The following is a 22,784-nucleotide window of genomic DNA, read 5'->3' as shown; positions in this document are numbered from 1 at the left end:
TGGGTGAAATTATATCATGTAGCTGACAGACTTTTTGGTTTCTTTTAAATGGCAGCGCCACCAATTTTAGACATTAAACTCATACTCATACTGTATGAGTTTATGTATGAGTATACTCATTATGAGGTGTACTTTCCAGCCAGTGGAAATATTTGGATTTTATCTTCATTATAGTTATTTGATCTTGAGCTTGATAGAGTTATATTTCAACATTATTTTTGGGGGGCCTTTATAAGTGAGACTTGCCTAGCAGACTTTCTTCACAGTGAGCCTTTGACAGCAGATAATGAATGATGGCTGGGGCTGTTTTTTTCACCTGAGCCTTTATTAACCTCAAAGAGCAAATTGATTTCAGAAGAGTACGCAGCTCACTTACATCATTTTACATGATTTCTGGGTCATCAAGGCTCAAATTTTGTAAATTATTTTCATGATCCCCCACTCTCACTTCAGGCTGTCTAAATGGATTTTACCATAACCCTGTATGCCTAGGACTAAATAAACTATTTTAAAATTTACCAGCCCAGGCCCTGTATTCCAAGATGTTGAGGAACTGTCTGTCTGTTTCTGTTCTGTGCTAAATCTTTAAAACTAAATATTTTCTAGCAACATGAAATACTATTTTATCTTAACTTTCTCTTCTAATCTATAGTCATAGCAAGAGAAAAAAGGGGCTGCTTTACTCTCCGTGAATAAACCAGCCGTCTGTGCTTATGAAAGCCCCATTCCATACTCTTAATTACGTTGTCAGTCACAATTTACATACTCGCTACTCTTTCTATTTCTGTATCATTCCATGCTCCCCCAGCTGGAAATTTATTGTGTCACTAGGCTCTGTTCAAACTTGCAGAACTGCTTTATTACTTTACTTTGAATTAGTCTAGACCAATCTGTTCAAGGCTTTAACAGCAACACCCTCTGGAGATAGAGGTAAATGAAAGTGAGGAAAGAGAGGAAGAGAGTTGGAGAAAAAGACTGTCAATGAGTTAAACTGAGAAAGATCAGTACAGAGTCATGAGCAGGAGGCCAGGTTTACAAAGCTATAAACTGGGAACAAAAGCAAAGAGTCACACCTGATTTCATTAAGCTGAGATGCATAATCATTTTGTCTAGGATGTAAGAGTTAGATTAATATACTAGTTAGAGACATATAAATGGTCAATTATAGATATTTATTAATCAGTAAGATATTAAATATAATATATAATTAGAAGATAATAATACCAAAGAGATCATACAACATTTTGGCTAAAATTGGTTTTCTTTATAGCAATTAACAAGACGGTCAACATATCTGTTATATGATAAGATGGAACCACAAGTTGGTTAACTAAGGTTGTCAAAAACTAGAAACAGTCTTCACATGGCTTTCAAAAGTTAAAAGAAATCTGCCTTCCAGCACATCCTTAATGAGCTTTACAAGTTCAGATAGCAAAGAGTTGTTTTTCTCACTTTTGGACATAGGTAAACTAGATGCTTTCTGTTTTCCAATACTAAACTAAGTAAATGGCCTCCTGGTTCTAGTTTCCTAGTGAATATGACAGTGTCATCAAACTTACTGTATTACATAAAAGCTAGAATTAAAAGTTAGAAGTCTACTGGTATTATCTGCATTGTTTTTGGTTAATTTTAGATACTGGAGTTACTGCATCAGCTATCAAACAATTTCCATTCTAACGTAAGATGGCTTTTATAAACACATGTTTTGACCTTTACAGTTATGTGTATATGCATGTATGCGTGCCTTTGGGCTCATACTTAAGTGCCTGAACATCAGCAGTTTAGCCAAGGTTTTCAGGTGATTTACCTTATAAATCAAAACGCTGAAAGAAACCTATGTATTTTCACATGTCATTGCCATTGTGATGGTATGGTAAATGTGACTGATTCATTCATTAATCCAAAAGGCAAGTTTAAGCTATGTGTTGTAGCATGGATTTTGCTAATTAAAAAGTTGCAAGAGATTTTGGTCAAGAGGCATACATGCAGAACAGCCCAAACCTGTTGGGAAAAAAAAAAGACTGCTCACCCTGTATAAATCTTTTACAGAGATAAAATGTAAGCATTGAGGTTAGGCTGGAAGTTTACAGTGTGCAGTTGTTATATTGTCTTTGTGGATAGGCATCTTCCTCACTGTATGGCTAACGACTTTAATGTAGTTCACAGTCATTCTTATATACAGTGGGTACGGAAAGTATTCAGACCCCTTTAAAATTTTCACTCTTTGTGTCATTGCAGCCATTGGCAAAAATCAAAAAAGTTCATTTTATTTCTCATTAATGTACACTCAGCACCCCATCTTGACAGAAAAAAACAGAAATGTAGAAATTTTTGCAAATTTATTAAAAAAGAAAAACTGAAATATCACATGGTCATAAGTATTCAGACCCTTTGCAGTGACACTCATATTTAACTCACATGCTGTCCATTTCTTCTGATCCTCCTTGAGATGGTTCTGCTCCTTCATTGGAGTCCAGCTGTGTTTAATTAAACTGATTGGACTTGATTAGGAAAGGCACACACCTGTCTATATAAGACCTTACAGCTCACAGTGCATGTCAGAGCAAATGAGAATCATGAGGTCGAAGGAACTGCCCAAGGAGCTCAGAGACAGAATTGTGGCAAGGCACAGATCTGGCCAAGGTTACAAAAGAATTTCTGCAGCACTCAAGGTTCCTAAGAGCACAGTGGCCTCCATAATCCTCAAATGGAAAAAGTTTGGGACGACCAGAACTGTACCTGGCCGTCCAGCCTGGCCGTCCAGCCAAACTGAGCAATCGTGGGAGAAGAGCCTTGGTGAGAGAGGTAAAGAAGAACCCAAAGATCACTGTGGCTGAGCTCCAGAGATGCAGTAGGGAGGTGGGAGAAAGTTCCACAAAGTCAACTATCACTGCAGCCCTCCACCAGTCGGGGCTTTATGGCAGAGTGGCCCGACGGAAGCCTCTCCTCAGTGCAAGACACATGAAAGCCCGCATAGAGTTTGCCAAAAAACACATGAAGGACTCCCAGATCATGAGAAATAAGATTCTTGGGTCTGATGAGACCAAGATTGAACTTTTTGGCGTTAATTCTAAGCGGTATGTGTGGAAAAAACCAGGCACTGCTCATCACCTGCCCAATACAATCCCTACAGTGAAACATGGTGGTGGGAGCATCATGTTGTGGGGGTGTTTTTCAGCTGCAGGGACAGGACGACTGGTTGCAATTGAAGGAAAGATGAATGCGGCCAAGTACAGAGATATCCTGGAAGAAAACCTCTTCCAGAGTGCTCAGGACCTCAGACTGGGCCGAAGGTTCACCTTTCAACAGGATAATGACCCTAAGCACACAGCTAAAATATCAAAGGAGTGGCTTCGGAACAACTCTGTGACCCTTCTTGACTGGCCCAGCCAGAGCCCTGACCTAAACCCAACTGAGCATCTCTGGAGAGACCTGAAAATGGCTGTCCACCAACCTTCACCATCCAACCTGACAGAACTGGAGAGGATCTGCAAGGAAGAATGGCAGAGGATCCCCAAATCCAGGTGTGAAAAACTTGTTGCATCATTCCCAAGAAGACTCATGGCTGTACTAGCTCAAAAGGGTGCTTCTACTCAATACTGAGCACAGGGTCTGAATACTTATGACCATGTGATATTTCAGTTTTTCTTTTTTAATAAATTTGCAAAAATTTCTACATTTCTGTTTTTTTCTGTCAAGATGGGGTGCTGAGTGTACATTAATGAGAAATAAAATGAACTTTTTTGATTTTGGCAAATGGTTGCAATGGCACAAAGAGTGAAAAACTTAAAGGGGTCTGAATACTTTCCGTACCCACTGTACCTCTACATATGAAAATTTGTGTCTGAATAATGCAGCCCAATTAAAGGAGTTCAACAGGGTTCAATACTGGGTCTCCTTTTCTTCTAAATAATAGGGCTTGGTTTTATTATACACTCACATAACATCTATAACTGCTATGTTGACACCAAGCTTTTCTTGTCATTTCACACATCTTTCACTCAAGTAAGGCACACATCCTTGTTCACACAACTACATACTTCACTTTCCATGCACACAGCTGAGTGCAACACATTGAATGTATCAAAAGAGACTGTCCAATAGTGTTAGCCTGTTATCCGTGTTTCAAAGGTTATCACATCCAATCCCATCTCTCTTCTAATAAACTTTGCCACCTGTAGAGTTTTACCCATTTTGTAATAACAGCTGTGTGTTTTTTCCACTGGTAACATCCTTATAGTAGAACCAGATCAGCCAGAAATGTTATCAAAAGTGGTCAAATGATGCCTTCTGTTGTCTCCATCCATTAGATACATTAACTCTCATGGTCACAACTACTGTCAGGTGTGTCAAGCATTGTAAAGTATCACTTGTTCAAACTTAAGCCCGACTTCTTGCCCATGCTGCATTATTTGGCATTTTGCATTCAAATATCACATACAGTATATCACAGTTCTTCCAGAATTTACAAAAACCACATTATTTTGACACTTACACTAACTCCCTACCACTCAATAATATTTCTTTATAACCCCTCAGAGATGAAGAGAGAGCTCCACTCCCACACACTTAACAGCCACAAGGTGACATTTGTTAATGGCGGGCCCAGAGTAAAAGCACATTTTCACCGTTGCCGCTCTTATCCTAAGGCTGACATTTTATTATAACAAAAGGTTTCTGCACTGACACTGAAACAAGCTGGAAATGTCACAAGCCAAAACACGGAGGCAAAGCGCCTTCACCCAACTGCTGTGGGTCGAATCCCATCAGACCTTTATGTGCCTTACAGTTTTGGCAACGAGGCTACCTCTGTTTTTTCTCAACCTGTATCTCAGGGATCATCTGTTACATATTCATGGCCACTGGCCCAGTATACCTCAGGAAAAGTTGTTATTCAGGTGGGCTTGCAATACAGAAAAAAGCCAATATGTCTTTCTATCAGCAATCTCTGTTCATCAAGAGGCTCTCAGGTGCTTATGTACAGTAGATGATTGTAAATTTAGTATTTATCTTCTTTTTCATGCAAATGTTAATCTTTAAAAATGCAAATGGATGTCCATTTGTACATTCTTTGAAATCACCAGATCAGTCTGTTCTGAGTAGGTGTAGTTAAGATGTTTTTTGTCCTTCATGGGGTCTGGTAATCAGCTGCAAATTTAAGACAGAATGTATCTCATCTTTGAGCGTGAAATCTCAACATCTGTCCATAGAACTACATTTAGATTTAAGAAAGTAATATGATATGATTTGCTTTGTCTACCACAGTTTGGAAGTAAAACATCAAGGAATCAAGAACAGTGTATGTGACAACAGGCACACATCATGTCTAGTCTCTGATACTTCTGTACTTCCACAGACATTATGGTATCAGTGGGAATGCACATAAAGTCAGGCTTTCTTAGAAAGGCAGACTACACTATGCAATATGTTTATCTGTGTTTATATACAGTTTTATCAAAGTAGCAAATGGCACATTGATTAAAATGGTTAGTAGGTTTAACATGATAATGGTAACACTGTTATTAATCCACTAAACCTCAGAGCTTAAATGGCCATAACAACCTGGAACCTGAATTCAGCCCAAAAGGCAAAGCCAACGAAAGAAGAGGTTCATACAGTTTACCAACCAAGTTGCTGCTGTAAACTTACATTTTTTATATTCTTTTATAAGCTCCCTATCTCTCATTTCAATCATGGCACTGTTTACAGAATTTACTGAGTTAATCTAACAGTATTTACTAAACTGAGTTGTTCTAAGGAGCTTCAAGTAACCAAAAGCTTCAGAAGCCAGATGAAAACATGCAGGGTAACTGTTGAGAGGAATCATTCTTCTTTCTATCACCACTTCCTGTTTTTCTCTGACTGTCCCAGATTTTTCAAGCAGGGAATATGCTCTAAATGAGAGAGACCTGGGAAGATAAGAGATGGGTCTTATTGAGATTCCTATTACATCTAAAGAGCCAGTTATCTTCCCCGGGTCTCCTAAATAGGACTGAAGGCTGGGGTATTTAGGGTCTGATTAGCACTCTATTCCTCAGGATCCCTACTGTTAGATAAAACTCTCCATTTCTTGCTTTTTTATTTAGCCTAAGCAGCTTGGCACTGCCAAAAGCACTTGTAATATTCCATTACTTTAATCCTATTAGTACAAGCCAAAGACAAGAGCAGAATGGAGGAAGCTGAGGCTGGAGTTAAAGAATCATTGTTTTTATAGCTAATGAGCATGTCAGTACTTATAGATGGCTTTCTGAACATCATCAGTGGTATGCAAGTGTGCAGGCATCAGGTAGAAAATGGCCCAAACTGACTTGGAGCTTATGAGGAGATTGATATGATTTTGTTTTTGTTTAAACAAGTAGAAAATGTTCATTTTCCCCAAGAAGGAAACCTGCCTGTTAGTTCAGAAGGTAGAATTAACTATTATTCTAGTGACTTGGTCAGAGCTCTGAATTTTCTGAAGGCTGTGGCTGATTTTACCCTGAAACTGCAGGAATAAATGTTAGTTTTAAGGTCACACACCTCACACTGATACTGTTCGTGGAACACTGTTTAATGAACACTGCTAACGCTATCTCTAACATGAATTTAGACTTTCAGTTTGGAAGTCGAAGGCAGGTGATAAAAAAAGCAGACTGATGGTTTGGATGGAAAATGTATCATGTTGTTTTTGTTATAACTTTCCACAGGAGAAAAATTGTCTCTTTCAGGACTCTGTGTGGCTGATCAATAATACAGATTAAATCCTGTTTGTCAGGAGTGAAGCACTTCCTATTTAGACCGCGGTCATCTGTAATAGTTTTGGCATTAATGAAGCACATCTGGCATGTATCCAGTGTCTGGTATTCATACATGTGAATGTAATAACCCCAATATGTGTTCTCTCCTCAGTGCTGTGTAAACGGGAAATCCATCTACTGTATAGATCTCCCAGCTTTATTTACGTTATGGCAATAAACTGCTAATAGAACTGATGATTTGTGACAGTTCAGTTGGTGTCTGCTTCATTCCTCTCCATCCACAACAATATTTTTACAGGGCCCTGGGGCAGTAGCTGCACTGCCATAGCGGTCTGCCTGACTGGTCTCATCAGCTCCTTTCAGCTCTGGAGGTCTGAGTCAGAGCTCAGAGACGGGAGAGGTCACAAAAGGGTCAAGCATAACAACTATGAGCAAATCCAGATGTCTAATGCCAAGGAGCTTGCTGTATTATGTGTTTGTTTTAAAGGCAGGCAATATAGTTTTCTTCTTGTCAACAAAGTACATGAAAAAAAAAAAAAACCCCAAACTAACAGTTTTGTTGCACGGACACAGTGTTCATGCTGGCTGTTGGCTCATTCCATGTCTCTGAACTGTTAAGTGAACATTAAACTGTCTCTGAGCTTATCTGGAAATCAGTAATGTTAAGTGTTTCCCCTCTGACTTACTTTTAAAATGTAACTCTGACAAACCTTTCTAGGAATGACATTATCAGACTAAACACTATAGAAAGAACATAAAGGACAAAACAAATTCAAGTGTTGGCAGTATTATTTTGTCCTTTTGGCCCCAGACCTTCTCTAACCTTTCCATGTTTCCATATGGATCATTATGAGGTCACCGACTAATTTGAGAATATTTAGTTCTACAATCTACATACATTTGTGGATGCTAAATAATTTAGCGCAGTGGTTCTATTGGTTCGGCAAGAGGTGAATAGCTTATTCTTGACATTGGAAGATTTGATCAAGTAATCTGAATTCACTGGCTGCGTTTACATACTCATACTGTATATGTGAAGTTAAATTAGAAATGAAACTAAATTTTAAACGTCAGCTTCTGCAACTTAACACTTGAGTTAGGTGTGCTAGATTCATACAGTTTGTGCTGAGAAAAGGAGTGAATGTGAGTGTTTGTCTCTTTGTATCAGCTGTGGGATAGACTGGTGATCTGTCCCCACCTCCACCAAACGTCACCTGTATTCATCTGAACACATTTGTAAGTGATTGCTATGCACAAAAGTTGTGTGTACTGTATGTCTCAAGAGGGTCACTATGTCGTCCTGAGCAGCAAATAAAACATCTAAGGCTCTTTGAAGTTATTACCACTAGGAAATATTGGGGCTGATATATTGCTCTATATTATTGTGTCTATAATATTCAACACTGCCTGATTATTTTGTACACTTTAACCTGTACTAGGAAATGATGACACATTTATGAAATGTAAAAATGGATCATTTTCTTTCTCAATCAAATTTTACATGCAGAGAGCATTAATTCTATAACTCTTTGAGATCAGCATATATTGAGTATAATATTTCACTTAGAATTGCTGTGTAATGTACAGAAATAGCAATCGTCAGTTGTCGTAATTCAGTAGAACAGATTTGTGATGTGAAAGTATGAAAGCAGTATGGAAAAAACCACTTAAATCACAGCAGTGATAAATCATGTAATTCCTCAGTTTCCTTGCTGATTTGAATAACATTAACTTAGTACGCTGAACCATCTGATATCAATTATCAGATCAGACAAATCCTTCACAGATGACCTGTCTTTACAGTCAACTGTTTCTAAAACACTGGAGCTAAAGGCTGCTATCAACCCCCGCCAAAGCTGACATGCGACGCAGAGAAAAGCAAATCTGTCCATAGCAGCCTGTGATAGCAGAGAGGAGGTGAGATCCAAATCATATTCACCATCTGCTCTGCTGTGTGTTTGTTTGCTGCCTAACTCTGGCTTCTACTACACAAACACAAGAGACCAACAATGATAAACATGCAGCTCTTCACGTTACCACCTGCCAAATATTGATCTAACATCTGTTACACTCAGCACATTATGCTGAAGTGGGAAAGTGCTGCCTACTACATTGCCTAACTTTGCTGTGATGCAATGTGGGTTTAAAAAAAAAAAATCTATGCAGCTGCACAGTAGGGAAAGTCCTGCTTTTCCTACTGTGCAGCTGCATAGATTTTTAGTTTTAGCATAGATGATTAGTTTCAGATGCTACATTACATTTCTGTCTGCCTGGTACAGTATAAATAAAGACTTTTAAGTGAGAAACTTTATTTTTGTAACCACACGGAAACTGCATAGAACTCTGCAACACTACCAGAGAAATTGGAAGTGATGAAACAAAGTAAAAAAAAAACAACAAAACACTAGCTTTTTAATTTCCCATTAACCCTACAACCATGTAGGTGTGTTTATTGTTTTTGCTCAGACTCTTCTCCTGTATTATAGCACTCACTTCTTTCATTGAAGTCTTGAATATTCAAAGCCCCACTGAAGATGCTTCTAACAATAACAGTGAATGCTCCTCAACCATGTCAGTTATTCTCAAAGCAGATAAGGGGGAGGGGGTTTTTAGTTTCAAAAATCTATTTGGACGGACACAATTTCACTGTGACGAGTCTATGAAAAGCAACCAGCCATTTCCACCGAGAAATAGTTTCAGTGCATTACTTCCACTAAATTTGTCATTTATTATATACATTATAAATATAATTACAAATATTCTTACCAAATCTACAAATCTGTTAAAATTGTTTGATTGATTTTCTATGCAGGCCTCCATTTGTAATGATAAAAAATGAAGAAAAACACACACATTTAAAGTGTTGAATCAACTCATTCATCAGGTTTCTGTCACCTAAGCAAGCATTCAAGCACAATTTAAACCTGTAATAAGATGTAAGATCATCTATATTATTAGCACAAATATATTAAAATGCCAAACACTGCCAAAATGAATCTTTGAGGACAATGTTTTTTTGGCAGATCTGTCTTCTAATTTTAATTAAAATAAAACGAGTGTCTTTCTCTTACCCGTGTGGTGGTGGCAAACATATACTTGTCTTGGAGCTGAAAGCTGTCCACCTGCTCCAGGATCATTCTGCGGTTCTGTTCACTCTGGAAGAAGTCAGTGCTGCTGAGAATAGTGGAGACTCCCTGGGGTTCATGTCTCTGGACCAGCACTGTGGTGGGAGGGTCATAGGGCTCTACACCCCTAGAAACAGAGATAACAGAGGGAGGATTTTAGAAAGGTTGAAATAGCAAGACCAGGTGAGAGAGCACTTCTTAAAATGAAATATGCACTTTTTATGGATGCCAAATTCAAACTTTTTTTCTTGCATATTTATATCAAAACATTATTAATTCCTACCAAACACTGTATAGTTAATGGAGTGCCAGTAGGCTCACATAAAAATTTCAGCACCACCTCCTCCACCCACTTCATCTACTAAACCCTCATTTCAACATCAAAGGGGGTATCCTGTCCTATCTCTCACATTCATGGGTCCACAGGACAGATACACCTGAGCAGCAATGTCATATTGCCATCAGAGTCTTTCGGGGAAATTCTGTGGTATTATAATCATATTTTGTTATTGTTTTAACAAAGTTCTGCTGTTTAACCGTAAATTAAAAACTGTTTGTCTTTATTTGACAAACATTATCTCAAAAGACATATCTCAGATCAGTTTTGTTTGGCCACACAGTATTTTAATGCATCTCTAATCTGAAACTTATATAACTTAGGTATTGATTAATTATATATCTGACACATTGAAATAACCTTTCATGGAATTAACCTTCATTAGTAACAACCTTACAAGACCTGCTGGTGGACCTGTTTGCCATTATCAATTATATTATAGTCAATAAAAGATATTAGCTGTTTTGCATGATGCTCTTTGCTAATAAGTAAGAACAGGCAGATGTGGAGCAATGTGGGTGTCAGAATAGAGTCAAACATTTAAATTTCACATTTACACACGTAGATTTTTCACTCATATATAGAGTGGAATCTATAGATAGATATATAGATAGATACTTTGATATATAAGATAGAGAAGGTTAAATAAACCTTGTTGACAACAGAGAGCTATAATAAGTTATGACTACAGTTGTTGTTTTAGTGGTTTGTGGTGGCAACCTATATCATTGTCTGCTATGGAAGATTCAAAGTCTCTGACCAAAAGTCCGTCTATCTGCACTTCATACAGCCAAACCATGAAAGACCACTCCCATTCCAGTCTCTTCACCCTATTACCATCGAGCAGGGGGTACAAAATTAAGACCTGCTCCCAATGTACTTGCTCATTCTTAGTGTATTTTGTTTTATTTTCTTAATTTTGAACCTGTACCTGAAAAGCATCAACTACTGCTCACTTTACCCTTAGGCTCCTACAAACACAGTCTCTTGTGTAGCACAGTGCCATTTTTGGTCTAAATATCTAACAATGGTCAAAAAGTCCAGCTTTGTACTTTGAGACTGTTCTGATTTTTTGACCTATTGTGTGTTTGGTCTGTCCTACTGACAGTGACAAACTGACTGACACTGCCATTGTGTGCTCCTAAAAAGTTGAAAATAGGCTATCTGTCTACCCTTAAAGTCACAGCTAGTCAAAGACATTTTATGGTTATTATAGCCACAAAGTGACTCCGTGGTTAGCACTGTCACCTCCAAGCCTGAAGGTTCATGGTTTGAACCACATCCTGGTTTCTTCTGCCAAGAGCTGTGTTGTTGAAATTTTCCCTACACTGTTGTGTTTTCTTCCTTGAGTTACCAGACATAAAAGTAACATGAATGTATGGCTCCAAACTGCACACAGATTAAATATCTTTCTCTGCATTTCCCCTGCAGGGATATCCAGTTTGCCACAAAAGGACAGCCAACATATTCTGCTATGCAATGTGTTCCTTTAGATGTCTTGTTCAGGAAATTATTCCAGCTTGGAGAATTTTACTCAAAATCTGCAGATGTGTCAGTCTTAAAGACAAGCTACTACACTACCTAAAATAACTGAATTACTGCGCTCGTCACTGAACTGTTTCAGAGGCTTTTCACTCTGACAAAGAATCTTTGTCATTTTTTGCTATGAAAAATGGCCAAATTTCAAGATAATACATGTCAGCACAAAACACAGACGATTAGCATGTTCAAACCAAAAATATCTGTCTATGTGTCAACCCTAAAGAACAGTGCCAAACTATTTGTGGCCACAAGAGTATAACAAGGGCAGTCAGAAACCATAGTGCAGAAAGTCAGCTGAAATGAATGAAGGAGGTTTACCATCTTATCGTCTGCCTTCCAAATCAGTGTGTTTTCCTCCAAAGCCTCAAGAGCTAAACAGAGGGAGCAGTGTCTTGGCTTGGCTCTGCCTCTGTGGCATTTTATCAAAGGTCCATGTTCAACTGCTGGACACTGTCTGGGCTTAGAGTGCATAGAGGGTTATTTCCAGTCTGTCACTCTCACTGAATTAAACTCTCCCGTGTTTAAACATTTCCTGAACATCCATCTTCTACTATTTTTGATGCTTTCTGATTTTCTGCCAGTCCTGTTTGTCATTCAGTTAGGGCTTTTCTGGGGTTTTTTCCCCCCAACAGCCAGGTTTTTAATACATGTTAATCTTCAGGCCAACTCAGTCCTTAGCTCTAATATACACCAAACAAAACATATATTGAAACAAGTCATCATATCTGAGCTAAAGGACACTTCCCAGTTCAACTGTTACAAGTTAGTGTAACAACATAATGTTACAACAGGGGGGCTCATACAAGATCACTCTTTTTGCTTAGCCAGTGAGAGGAGCTACCATAGGTAATTTTCCATAAAATCCCTAGCAAATGTATAGTCTAACATACCTAAAATTACAAAGAAGATGATGATGATGATGATGATATTAATGGTGTTGCTGATTATGTAGAGCTCAGTGATGCTTTGCATGGCAGTGAGTCAGTCAATTCTTCATATGCTGTTGTGTATCTGGTCAGAGCTAAACAGAGGCAGTTTTCAAAATACTCATCTGTCAAGGTGCTTTCACGTTTGGATTTTATTAGCTTCACGTCTGAGGGTGATTCACACAGGACAGTAGTATATTGCACATTTTCTTAAGGTTGGTGCTTTTTGGTTTTCCCTGACTCTCCAAATCAGAAGTTCTTAAAAATATGCAGTTCATGCTGCTCAAGCTCACATGACCTCAACCTCAATTTCATTTTGAAGAGCTTTAATAGTGATTATTTCTGTTACATTTTTTTCTGTTTTCCCTGAAGGCCGGCATTCAACTCTGCAGTACTGTCTGTTAAGACAGCCAAATCCAAAAGGCATGCAGAGCCATCCTGCTGCTTAAGCTGAATACCTCTTGCAGCTAGGAAGACCTTTTCATCTATAAGATCTTTGCAGCCTTAGCCACCTCACATTACAATGTGTGCAGCTGTATCAATAACATCTGTTGATTCATCAAACTGAAGGAAAAAAAATACAAACCTATCAAATTATCCTTTAAGCCATGTCTGCACATCATCTACAATCATTTCAGAACAGCACCTCCCACTCTGTTGTCTTAAAACAGTCTCTCAGGGTTCTTACAGGCTCGTCACACCATTTCCTTACCGTTCTTATAGTAGTTGGTTGTTTCTGTTTAAAAGGTTTGTAAACAGGCATGAGGTGGACTAAGTATCTGAATTTCGAAGGAGGTTGGGGGGGAGGGGGGGGGGGGGGGGGGGGGAGGAGTTACACGCACTATTTACATTTGCATGACAGAGATCCTAGATTGTATTGTCTCTGCTGTTGCCATGCTAAGGGTTGAAGGGTTGAAGGGTGACAGGGTGGAATTCAGAGATGAGGATTAGAGCCTGGAGGTACAGTGTTTGTAGCTTGGCTGTGACGGTGTGAATGATGTCACAAACAGAGTGCATATCATCAGAGGGGAGAGCATACACTGCTGTTAGATCAGATTAGATTTAATTGATCCCCCAGGAGTGGAAAAAGAATTCAAAGTTACAAGAGAGTCCTGAGTGAGTCCATTTTTCCCAGTTTTATCCAAGCATACTAGGCTGCATTCCCACTTCGTATAGCATAAGAACTGGTAGACAATTCCTCATAATCACACTAAAGACTTGTCAAAAACAACAAATACAAGCTGCCACCACACAGGCGCCATTCTGGATATTGTCATCTGTCATGATCCTGAATGCTTTCATACATTAGCTCTTGATGCCTTGGGGTCATAATTAACCATTTAATATGGCCTGCTATTTTTCTCTGTTATGCATAAATGAAAACAATAACAGTAGCCTAGTTTATTTATACAGTAGGGCAGCAGAGTACACAGGAGATCACAGTAGCCAGTCTGTTGTGCTAATGCACTATTATTGTAAATATGAACACAGCATCACAGGCTTTTTTCTGCGCACATTTAATAGATAATTTGGATTCCGAATAAAAAGCAGAAGCCCTTTGATCGAGATGTTAACTGAGGGACACTTAGTCTTTTGATTCTTGTGTGTTTTCTTAATCTTTCCCCGTTGCCTCATCTCTCATTTTTCCTGTTCCTTTTTGTTTCTCTCAGCCGATTTAATATCACTCTGCAGAATTTTTAGGATTGTTTCTATTCCGGACAGATTCCACTTCTCGTTGTATCCACATTGTCTCAGAATGTATCCTGAATCTTTCTGACTTAAATTCGAAAACACATTGAGATGAAAAGACTGCGTTATGATTTTCTATGGGGGCAAATAAACACAAACTGCAAAAACACTGCAGTTGGAGGTTGGGTTTTGTCTGAACAAAGCAAGATGAAAATTTGTTTGTGTCTTGGCCAAATTAGTCTATTGTGTATTGATTTTACTTGTGTGATAAAACCTTTAAACTGTTATCTGTAACTCTCTAAAACAGTATAACACACACAAGTCACAGAAGTAACTCAGTACCTCTAAGTTTATTAACATTAACAGTATTCACCATATGCTATTGGTCATACCAGGCCAAGTAAGGTAGTATATAAGTATATTAAATTGAGCAATGTTGCACTTTATTGCTCACTAACTCAACTTTCCATTTGATACAGAAAGTGTTTTATTTGCTTATTCAGAAGTTACAAAGACTCCCTTTAAGTGTGTATGATAAGATGAGGTTCCTTCCAGGCTAAAGGCATCATTGCAAATCGTCTTTGGACAGCTGTGGTGATGGAAGTGCCTTTAAAACACGCTTGAAACAAATAAGGGGTATATGCCTGAATACATGATGGACAAACATGACTAGGTTTTTGTTCATTCTCACCTCATCTAAAAAATATAAAATGTCTGACTGGGAGAGGAAGGGAAGAACGTGTGTAGAATTACAATGAGTTACATATGATGAAATGAAAAATAAGCTATAACTAGAAAAATCTTAGGCATAATTACAAATATGATGGTTATATAGAGATTTATTCCTTTCTGATCATACAATACATGCATTAGCTGACCTGAGAATGTGTAAACAAATGTGGAGTTACTAAGGAGAAGTCTTCAAAAACGAATATCAAATACACTTAGAAGAATACAATAGGAAGAATTGGTTTATCTAAAGGTAGTGAAGCCAAGCCCCCAGGTCCTTAATCCAAAGTCAACAGTGAGCCAAACAGTGTTGACTCAAACTGGCAGTTAAATATCTTAGATGCCACTTCGGAAAAGTATGAATTTTGTTTAAAACATGTATCTTATTCATTTACTTATTGATAATGTGTGTAAAACAACCCCTTAAAACATTATTAGAAAAGTATTACATTACAAGAAAGCCAGTTTATGGAGATTACAGGTGCGTACAACATTGCTCAGTGGGTGCTATTGAGGAAACCTAGATGGACTAGTCTAAGTGAAATGTTTGTGACAGCAAGAATAACCTTGCACAGAACGGAACCTCACATATTTATCTGTAGGACGAATGAATCTGAAAATATTATTATGTTGAGTCTAAATAATGTTGGGTTCAGTGCAATACGTTACCAGTCAAAGCTGTGGAAACACTGGCACTGTTGTCTTTTTAGTAAGTTTACTTGAATATTGGATTGTTGTGATTGTGTTGTCTGTTTTTATCTTTGTTATTGGACCATGAATCTGGAATAAAAGCTGAATTGAATTATTATTTATTTTCGGGTGAAACGGTTCAATAAAATGAAGCACTCTTAGCCCCAGGAGACCATACTACAACACTGGTCTACACCCAAACACATTGCTTTATATTTTATTTATTTTAGTGATTAGATAAGCTCCATGCTTGCAGTAAGAAGCAAAAAGTCAACTGTAAATAAACTGTAATAAACCACTCAACAAGCCAGGAAAAAGTATTTGGACTTTTACTGAAGAAAATGTAGTAATAAAAATATTACTGGAGTCACTGGGAACACAGCTTTGTTTCACTGTCAATGTGTGTGCAGCAGCTGACCAGTCTACAGCGCAGGAAAGCATTGAGGTTAATAAGGCTACAGTAAGATCACAATGTCAGGCAGAAGATTTTTTAAGTTGTGCTCCTGTAGATACAATTAATATTTAAGATGTAATGTTTTTTATAAGTTGTATTTGCTCCTGTCTATTTTAATATTGTATTTTATAAACATACATGGAAAATGTTTCAATATCAGTTTCAGTATATTTTGGTTTACTTTAGTTTAGTGAGTTTAGTCAGATATCACTACTGACACTTTCATATTGAAGAGAAAAAAAAAGACAAAAAAAAAAAAAACCCTGTTCCTGTTGCTAGGCCCTTCAGTTCAACTAATCAGGTGCCCTACAATTTTACAATGTAGTGAACATGATCTAGGTGTGAAGTCGGGTGTGTGCAGGTATACTGTGTGTGTTATCTTGTTATCAGTAACAGAACCTTGCTCACAAAGCTTAAAATAATTTAGTTTCACTTCAATGCAGCAGTGAAGGTGACTTGCAGGTCTGGCATCTGTCTAAAACCACTTACATCTACCACTTCCTTGAACAGGAAATAGACACAAGAAGCTATTGATAATGATAAATGCCATTTATCAACTAGCAGATGTCAAAGTGGTGTGATGCTTTGGCATGGAAAGGAGATATGCAGTCACTGTTTCATTGTCAGGCTTTTTGCAGTAGCTCAGCTCAAAGAACATTAAAACAAAGCCTACTTCTACACCAAAATTAACAATTAGCTTTAATTATAATCGGATAAGCAGTCTATAAAATTAAACTGCTCAAAAATATTAAAGGAACACTTAATCATCACAGTATTACAGACAGCTAAAGTTCAGGGATATCAATCTGTCCATTGAGGAAGCACTACGTTGTAAATCAGTTTCACCTGCTTTGATGTGAATGAAAGTGACAACAGGTGAAATGGAGAGGCAAAAGCAAAACAACTCCCAAAAAGGGAATGCCTTTACATGTGGTGGCCACAGACAATTGTTCTCTCCTTATAATTCCTAGGTTATTCTTCTCAGGTTTTGTGTTTTGCTGGTGTCCTTGTCACTATTGGCAGCATGAGGCAGTACCTGCAGCCCAATCAAGTTGCACAGGTAATCCAGTTACTCCAACATGGCATACCCATACTGTAAGTGCAGTCACAAGAAGGTTTGCTACTGGCAGACCAGCTATTACACCAACAGAGCTGGATGGCAGAAGGGCAAAAACCGAGCAGGGAACTACTATCAGTTTTATGGTGTGGGGGTGTGTATGTGCTACTTGTGGTTAGTGACAAACCTGCTCAGTCACACTACAAATGCTGTAGTAATGCTGCCTTTATTTTATTTATTTATTTATTTATTTATTTATTTTTTTTTACAGCAAGTCCATTGGGATATGATGTATGCATCAGAGGAACAATATGAACAGAAAGACCTTTGGGTCCTCTGAAAACCACCCTAGATGGCAGAATGACTGCAGGACATAAAATGCAGTTTCACTAAGTAAAGAGAACAGCATAATTTTTCACACTGTCAAAATCCCAAAGAAGTGGGGAAAAAACAGCTGTGTAAAATCTCCTTAAAGTCAGTGTGATGGCTGTGCTGATAGATGTCCATAAGCTGGAGCTAGTGCTCTGTAGCTGGGCTAGAGACATGTAGTGTCGTGCAATCAGGAAGGTGCCTGTCAGTCAGGCATGTCGTGTGCTTTATTTTTATTATATTTCTCTCTGAAAAGGCCATCTCACAGAGATAAGTGGAGCCAAAGTAGATTTGACCTTCAGAGCACCAGGCTCACAAGTCCCCACCAAAAGTTGCTGTGCTTTGCCCTGGCTCACATTTCAGTGTCCCTTTACATGGGAATTATTTCCTTATCCCCTTCATTTAGTTACAAAAAAAAAAAAAAAAAAAAAAAAAAAAAAAGGATCTTGCTGTTTTGCAACCACAGTGACAATGGCAGTGGTAAAAACAAAGTTTGGGATTAATTTGACAGTGTCCTACATGCATTTCCTGAATTATCCAAACAGGCAGAATTGTTCAGGATTAGCTTCTCTCACATTCTGTGTCAGTCTCTCCAGGTTTGGGAAGTGTGTCAGTCTCCCATTTCTCAAATGAAAGTCCACAGACACACTTTGGCTTTTAATGCAGTGTCAGTGCTCATCATGTGTGACACCCCTTTGTTTTTCTCTTCAAGTTCAATTTGGCCATATGGTCTGTAAGAAATCCCAAATCATCTGACAGTAGTCTGTGCTGCTTATTGAGCGACTCCAAAAAGGAGTGAATCAGGCAGCAGGTTTACAAATTGCTGCAACACTTGGCTGCAATGTCCGCACGCAAGAGCAAGTCACCATAAACAGTGTCAACTAACACATGTACTATTTAAACCTGTTATCTCTTATATATCTCTCTCATTCTCTCCTTTAATGGCAAAAGTGTGAGGAAAACTTTTTTTTTTCATAGAGGAGGAAGTCAACGGCCATTTGAACAAATACCATTAGCCGTCTAATGTTTCACAGCCATGGATTCATTCATTCATAGTAACAAATCCCTAACCATCCTCTGATAACGACAATCCTTCTTGCCCCAAATGCTGTGTCAAGTGGTTCCATTTTAAATATGGATTTTGTTGTTACAATCTTTGAATAAAATGTCGGCAGTGAGATCCACTGCATCTCTATCCAACTATTCCTTGATAAATATTTTTTGTTTTTAGCTAAAAATCTGCCTTTCACTGGCTGATCAATCACAATCGAGGGCTTGGCAAACCTATGTTACAAAATGCACTTAAAACACACAGGGAAGACTCACAAACTAGTGCAGCGCTTATATTGCACTATGAATCTCATTTAAGAGTCAAATACCCTAAATCAAACAGACAATGCAACTTGCACTGTCAAGTCATACTGTGCTTTGTCCTGTGGGGTTGTAAGCCTTTTGTCAGCCATATAACCTAACTGGCCCATGGTCCAACTCTCAGGCAGCTGGTAGAAGTATTCAATGGAACAAACAAACTTCCAAACAAACTTAACTGCAGACCACTAGCTTTGTTGCTGTGAGGTGCACAGGTGGATAAAGGTACCACTCCAGGGTTTCACTGATTGGTGTTAGGGACTAATATTTATTTTCACTGTAATGCACAAACACAAAGGAGAAGCTGTGTTCTCATTATGATCCAGTATAATCTGGGCCACCTTTGATCTCTTCTGCTGCCAAAGCTAAGCAAATTTGTTTCTACTCTACTTTTGTGGTGGTGTTCAAGAACTACAGGAGATGCAAGAAGACCTGAATCATCTTTTCTATCCATGCCAACATGAAATCCATTTACACAGTTGTCAAGGCCATAATGGCTACAAGATTCATGCCCTGGATTATATTAACAGTCTATTGTCTGTTGCTTCTGTTTGATTTTCATAAACATACCAGTCTTAAAGAAAAACAGTTGAGGAAATTCATGAGATGCAACCACTATTGCTTGGAGGGATTATGAACTTTAAAAAGTTGGAACCTGGTTGCAGTCACAGGATGTGCTGTGCATTGACCTACTGAGTAGAACTTGACACAAGCTTAACACAAGTTGTCTTTAAATTTCTACAGTAAGTAGAAATAAAAAATGCTGTCTTGTGTCACAACAAGTCCCAGCTTTGACAGAGTGCAGAACATAAGCTACTGGCCACCTCTAGGGTATAATTAGTGTGTTTGACTTCACTCATTTTAAATGTCAATATAGCTAATCTCACAACACAGCTGCTTCATTAATACTTGTTTTTTATTTCATCGGACAATGTAGCAGAATTAAAATAAATCTGCAGCAAAGGCTTCATTCTCCTGAACAGTAATGTCTTCTCTAATTACACACACATATTTTAAGTAAACTGTTACAGATATTTACTGGACATTCATAAGTGAAGTTTAGTCTTCAACTAGAAAAGCATGAGCCAGCCTGATAGAAATATTTCCAAATTAGTAAAGACAGCACTGGGTGTGGTGAAGTAAGTAACTCATTACTTGATCTCCGGAATGTACGTGAATTTTCAGTTTCATTTTAAAGACCTTTTTTTTTGCCCCTGGCAGTTTACCACTTAGCTGTGTAGCAGTAGTAATAATGCAAACACCAGGTTTTCTTGTCAGCTCAGAACACTTGTCGGATTGTCAGATGGAAAAGGGAATGAGTCCACACAGACAGAAGTTACAGCTAAGTCCTTGTGTTTGCTCTGGTTGAGATGTGATGGCACAACTGTTTTGACTGAAGGTGTGCGACAGCTGCTTGACCAGTCACATACAACAGCCTCATGAGCACCAAACACTGTACATTTTCATATCATAGTAGGCTGTATCTTAGAATCACCTCTGAATATATCTATATTTTTTGCTTCTTCGACTTTAATATCAGCCACTGATGTCATTTGTTTTATGAAATTGTTTGATTTATTTTGACCTCAGTCCTGAACATATTTGGTTCTGTCAATGATTAACACTAACAATAAGTTAACACTAGATTAACTGTAAGGCCACTGATATTGGAGCAAAGTGGAACTAATCACAGCATCAGAGAGAGGGGCAGTAATTTAGCAACGTACATGAAAGCAAGAGGAAGGTGCAAATTCAGTGACTAGCAGTGATAAAAACATGAAACCTTCCCGTGGGGACACCCAGTCTACCTTTCTTGTCTATTTTAAGAAAACAATGAATAATAAGAAAGCTAGCACATTAAACTGTGTGGGAAACAAAGTTGATGGCCAGAGATTGAAACTATTACAGATATAACTTTTAGTTGCAACACAAACCAGTGGGAAAATTTTCTTCCAAATGCAAGTTACACAGACTGCTCTAAGTCTTTCCAGTGTAACCATTTACCTCCTTTTGCACTCTGTGTGGGCACATAAGGGTGGGCAATTACTCCTTATACAAAAAATATTAAAGTGTTAAGCACCTTAACAAAGAGGGAAGCTAATTACTCAGGTAAAGTACAGTATGTTACCTTGATATTTACATTCAGATAAACAACCAGATGTAGACTGTATGGACAGTGCCTGAGGTGAAGTGAAAGAAACTTACTAAAGACAAGGTAAACAAACCCATTTTAGACAGCAATTTAACCTTGTGTGTGTGTCTGTAATAACCGTTATTACATTATTTATTATATATGTAAGTGAAATGTGCCCAACCAACCAACACCTATCTCCCACCAAAGAAAACATAAGCCAAGTGCAAACATGACTTAACCCGTGATCATTTCAGTTCCTAAAAACACCCCCTCAACCATTATACTCTGGCTCATCTTGAATTATATGGAAAACTTAAAAAAAATGTTTGTCCTCTGCCATTCCTTTATTTAGATTTTAAAAAGCTGATGGATCACTGCAAAGATGACTCAGGATTTGAGACTTTTTGGATGATCAAATGCTGAATTACTGTAAAAGTGAAACACTATTAAACTATTAAACACTATTTTCCTAGTAATTTCCACCTACAATCTCAAATGAAATGTATTTTCTGGTCATACTTTCAATGGTATTTTCCAGAAGAATCTACAATTTATTTTAATATACAATTAAACGCAACATGTACTGTAGTGCAGCACATTTCTCTCTTACAGTATATACACCTTTCTGTGCATAGTGTACTTGTACTTGTCATGAGCTGAGACAGTGGTTGTCTTACCAAAAGTAGGTCTTCACGTGCTCTTGGATCAACACCCATGTCTCCCCAAAGTCGTCTGATTTCCACAGCTACAGAGGCAGGAGGGGAGAGGGGTGGTGTCAGAAGCGAGCAGAGGAGGGGGAGAGAAGAAGAGAGAGATGGTGCAATGTAAAAATGTAGGTCAAGCTCATTCCTTTGGCTCTTACATATGTGACAAGGAGAACAGTGGAGAACACTGAAACCCAAGACAAAGAAACTAAAAAAGCTTACATGCAAAAAACCTATGTAAGCTTTTTTACTTTCTTTGTCTTGATTATAGTATCAATATCAATAGTATGATCTTTTGGTTATCATAAATAAGACAATAAGGGAAAAATTTAGCAGCAGGACAGGCACACCATAACAATGATCAATCTCCCACTTTTCAAAAAACAAAGAAATGCAAACAAAAATATTTATGGGAATTACCTTATTCTTACACATATGATTTAATGTATGTCTACAGTTGAATCAAAAATATTTGCAAGTGAATATTTTTTGCTCTAGCAGGAAGTCTGATTTCTTTATCAGTCTAAATTATAAATAAGCAAAAAGGCAGTACAGCTCTCCTGTATTTCAAGGTGCCAAAAAAAAAAAAAAAAAAAAAAACAGAATTAAACCTGATTTTTACTTAAAATGCCTGTGTTGTTCTGGTGGATTATGTTTTATCATAAAACAAACTATAGCCTGTGACAGTAAAGCTGCAGCTGCAGGTACAGCTGGTCTTTACCTGTTTGTTTGGGTGAGAGCTGTCATAGCCAAGCACAAGGTTGGACCTTCTGCTGTGGAGCAGCAGGTCTGTTGGTTTGAAAGGTATTGAGAAGCCCTGGACGCTCTTACAGAAGTCAAAGGTGTTCCACAGGTAGTTGTTGGTGGCGTCTACAAAAAGATACTAAGAAAGACAAAACACATTGAAATGTTTTAGGAGAAAT

The 22,784-nt window shown here is 38.0% G+C and overlaps 1 protein-coding gene across 2 annotated transcripts in view; it reads right to left on the bottom strand.

Moving 5' to 3' along the window:
* Positions 1-22,784, bottom strand: part of sorl1 (sortilin-related receptor, L(DLR class) A repeats containing) — a 73,625-nt gene that overhangs the window by 37,145 nt on the left and 13,696 nt on the right. For both annotated transcript variants that reach the window (XM_026318406.2, XM_026318398.1), the window contains exons 4-6: positions 22,583-22,744; positions 21,835-21,902; positions 9,809-9,989 (exon numbers count right to left, since the gene is read on the bottom strand). In XM_026318406.2, coding sequence (XP_026174191.1) covers positions 9,809-9,989; positions 21,835-21,902; positions 22,583-22,744 — 411 coding nt within the window. The remainder of the gene's footprint in view (positions 1-9,808; positions 9,990-21,834; positions 21,903-22,582; positions 22,745-22,784) is intronic.

Source organism: Mastacembelus armatus, chromosome 13, assembly GCF_900324485.2.
Source record: "Mastacembelus armatus chromosome 13, fMasArm1.2, whole genome shotgun sequence".
Lineage (NCBI taxonomy): Eukaryota > Metazoa > Chordata > Actinopteri > Synbranchiformes > Mastacembelidae > Mastacembelus > Mastacembelus armatus.
This window is presented reverse-complemented; position numbering and strand designations above follow the sequence as displayed.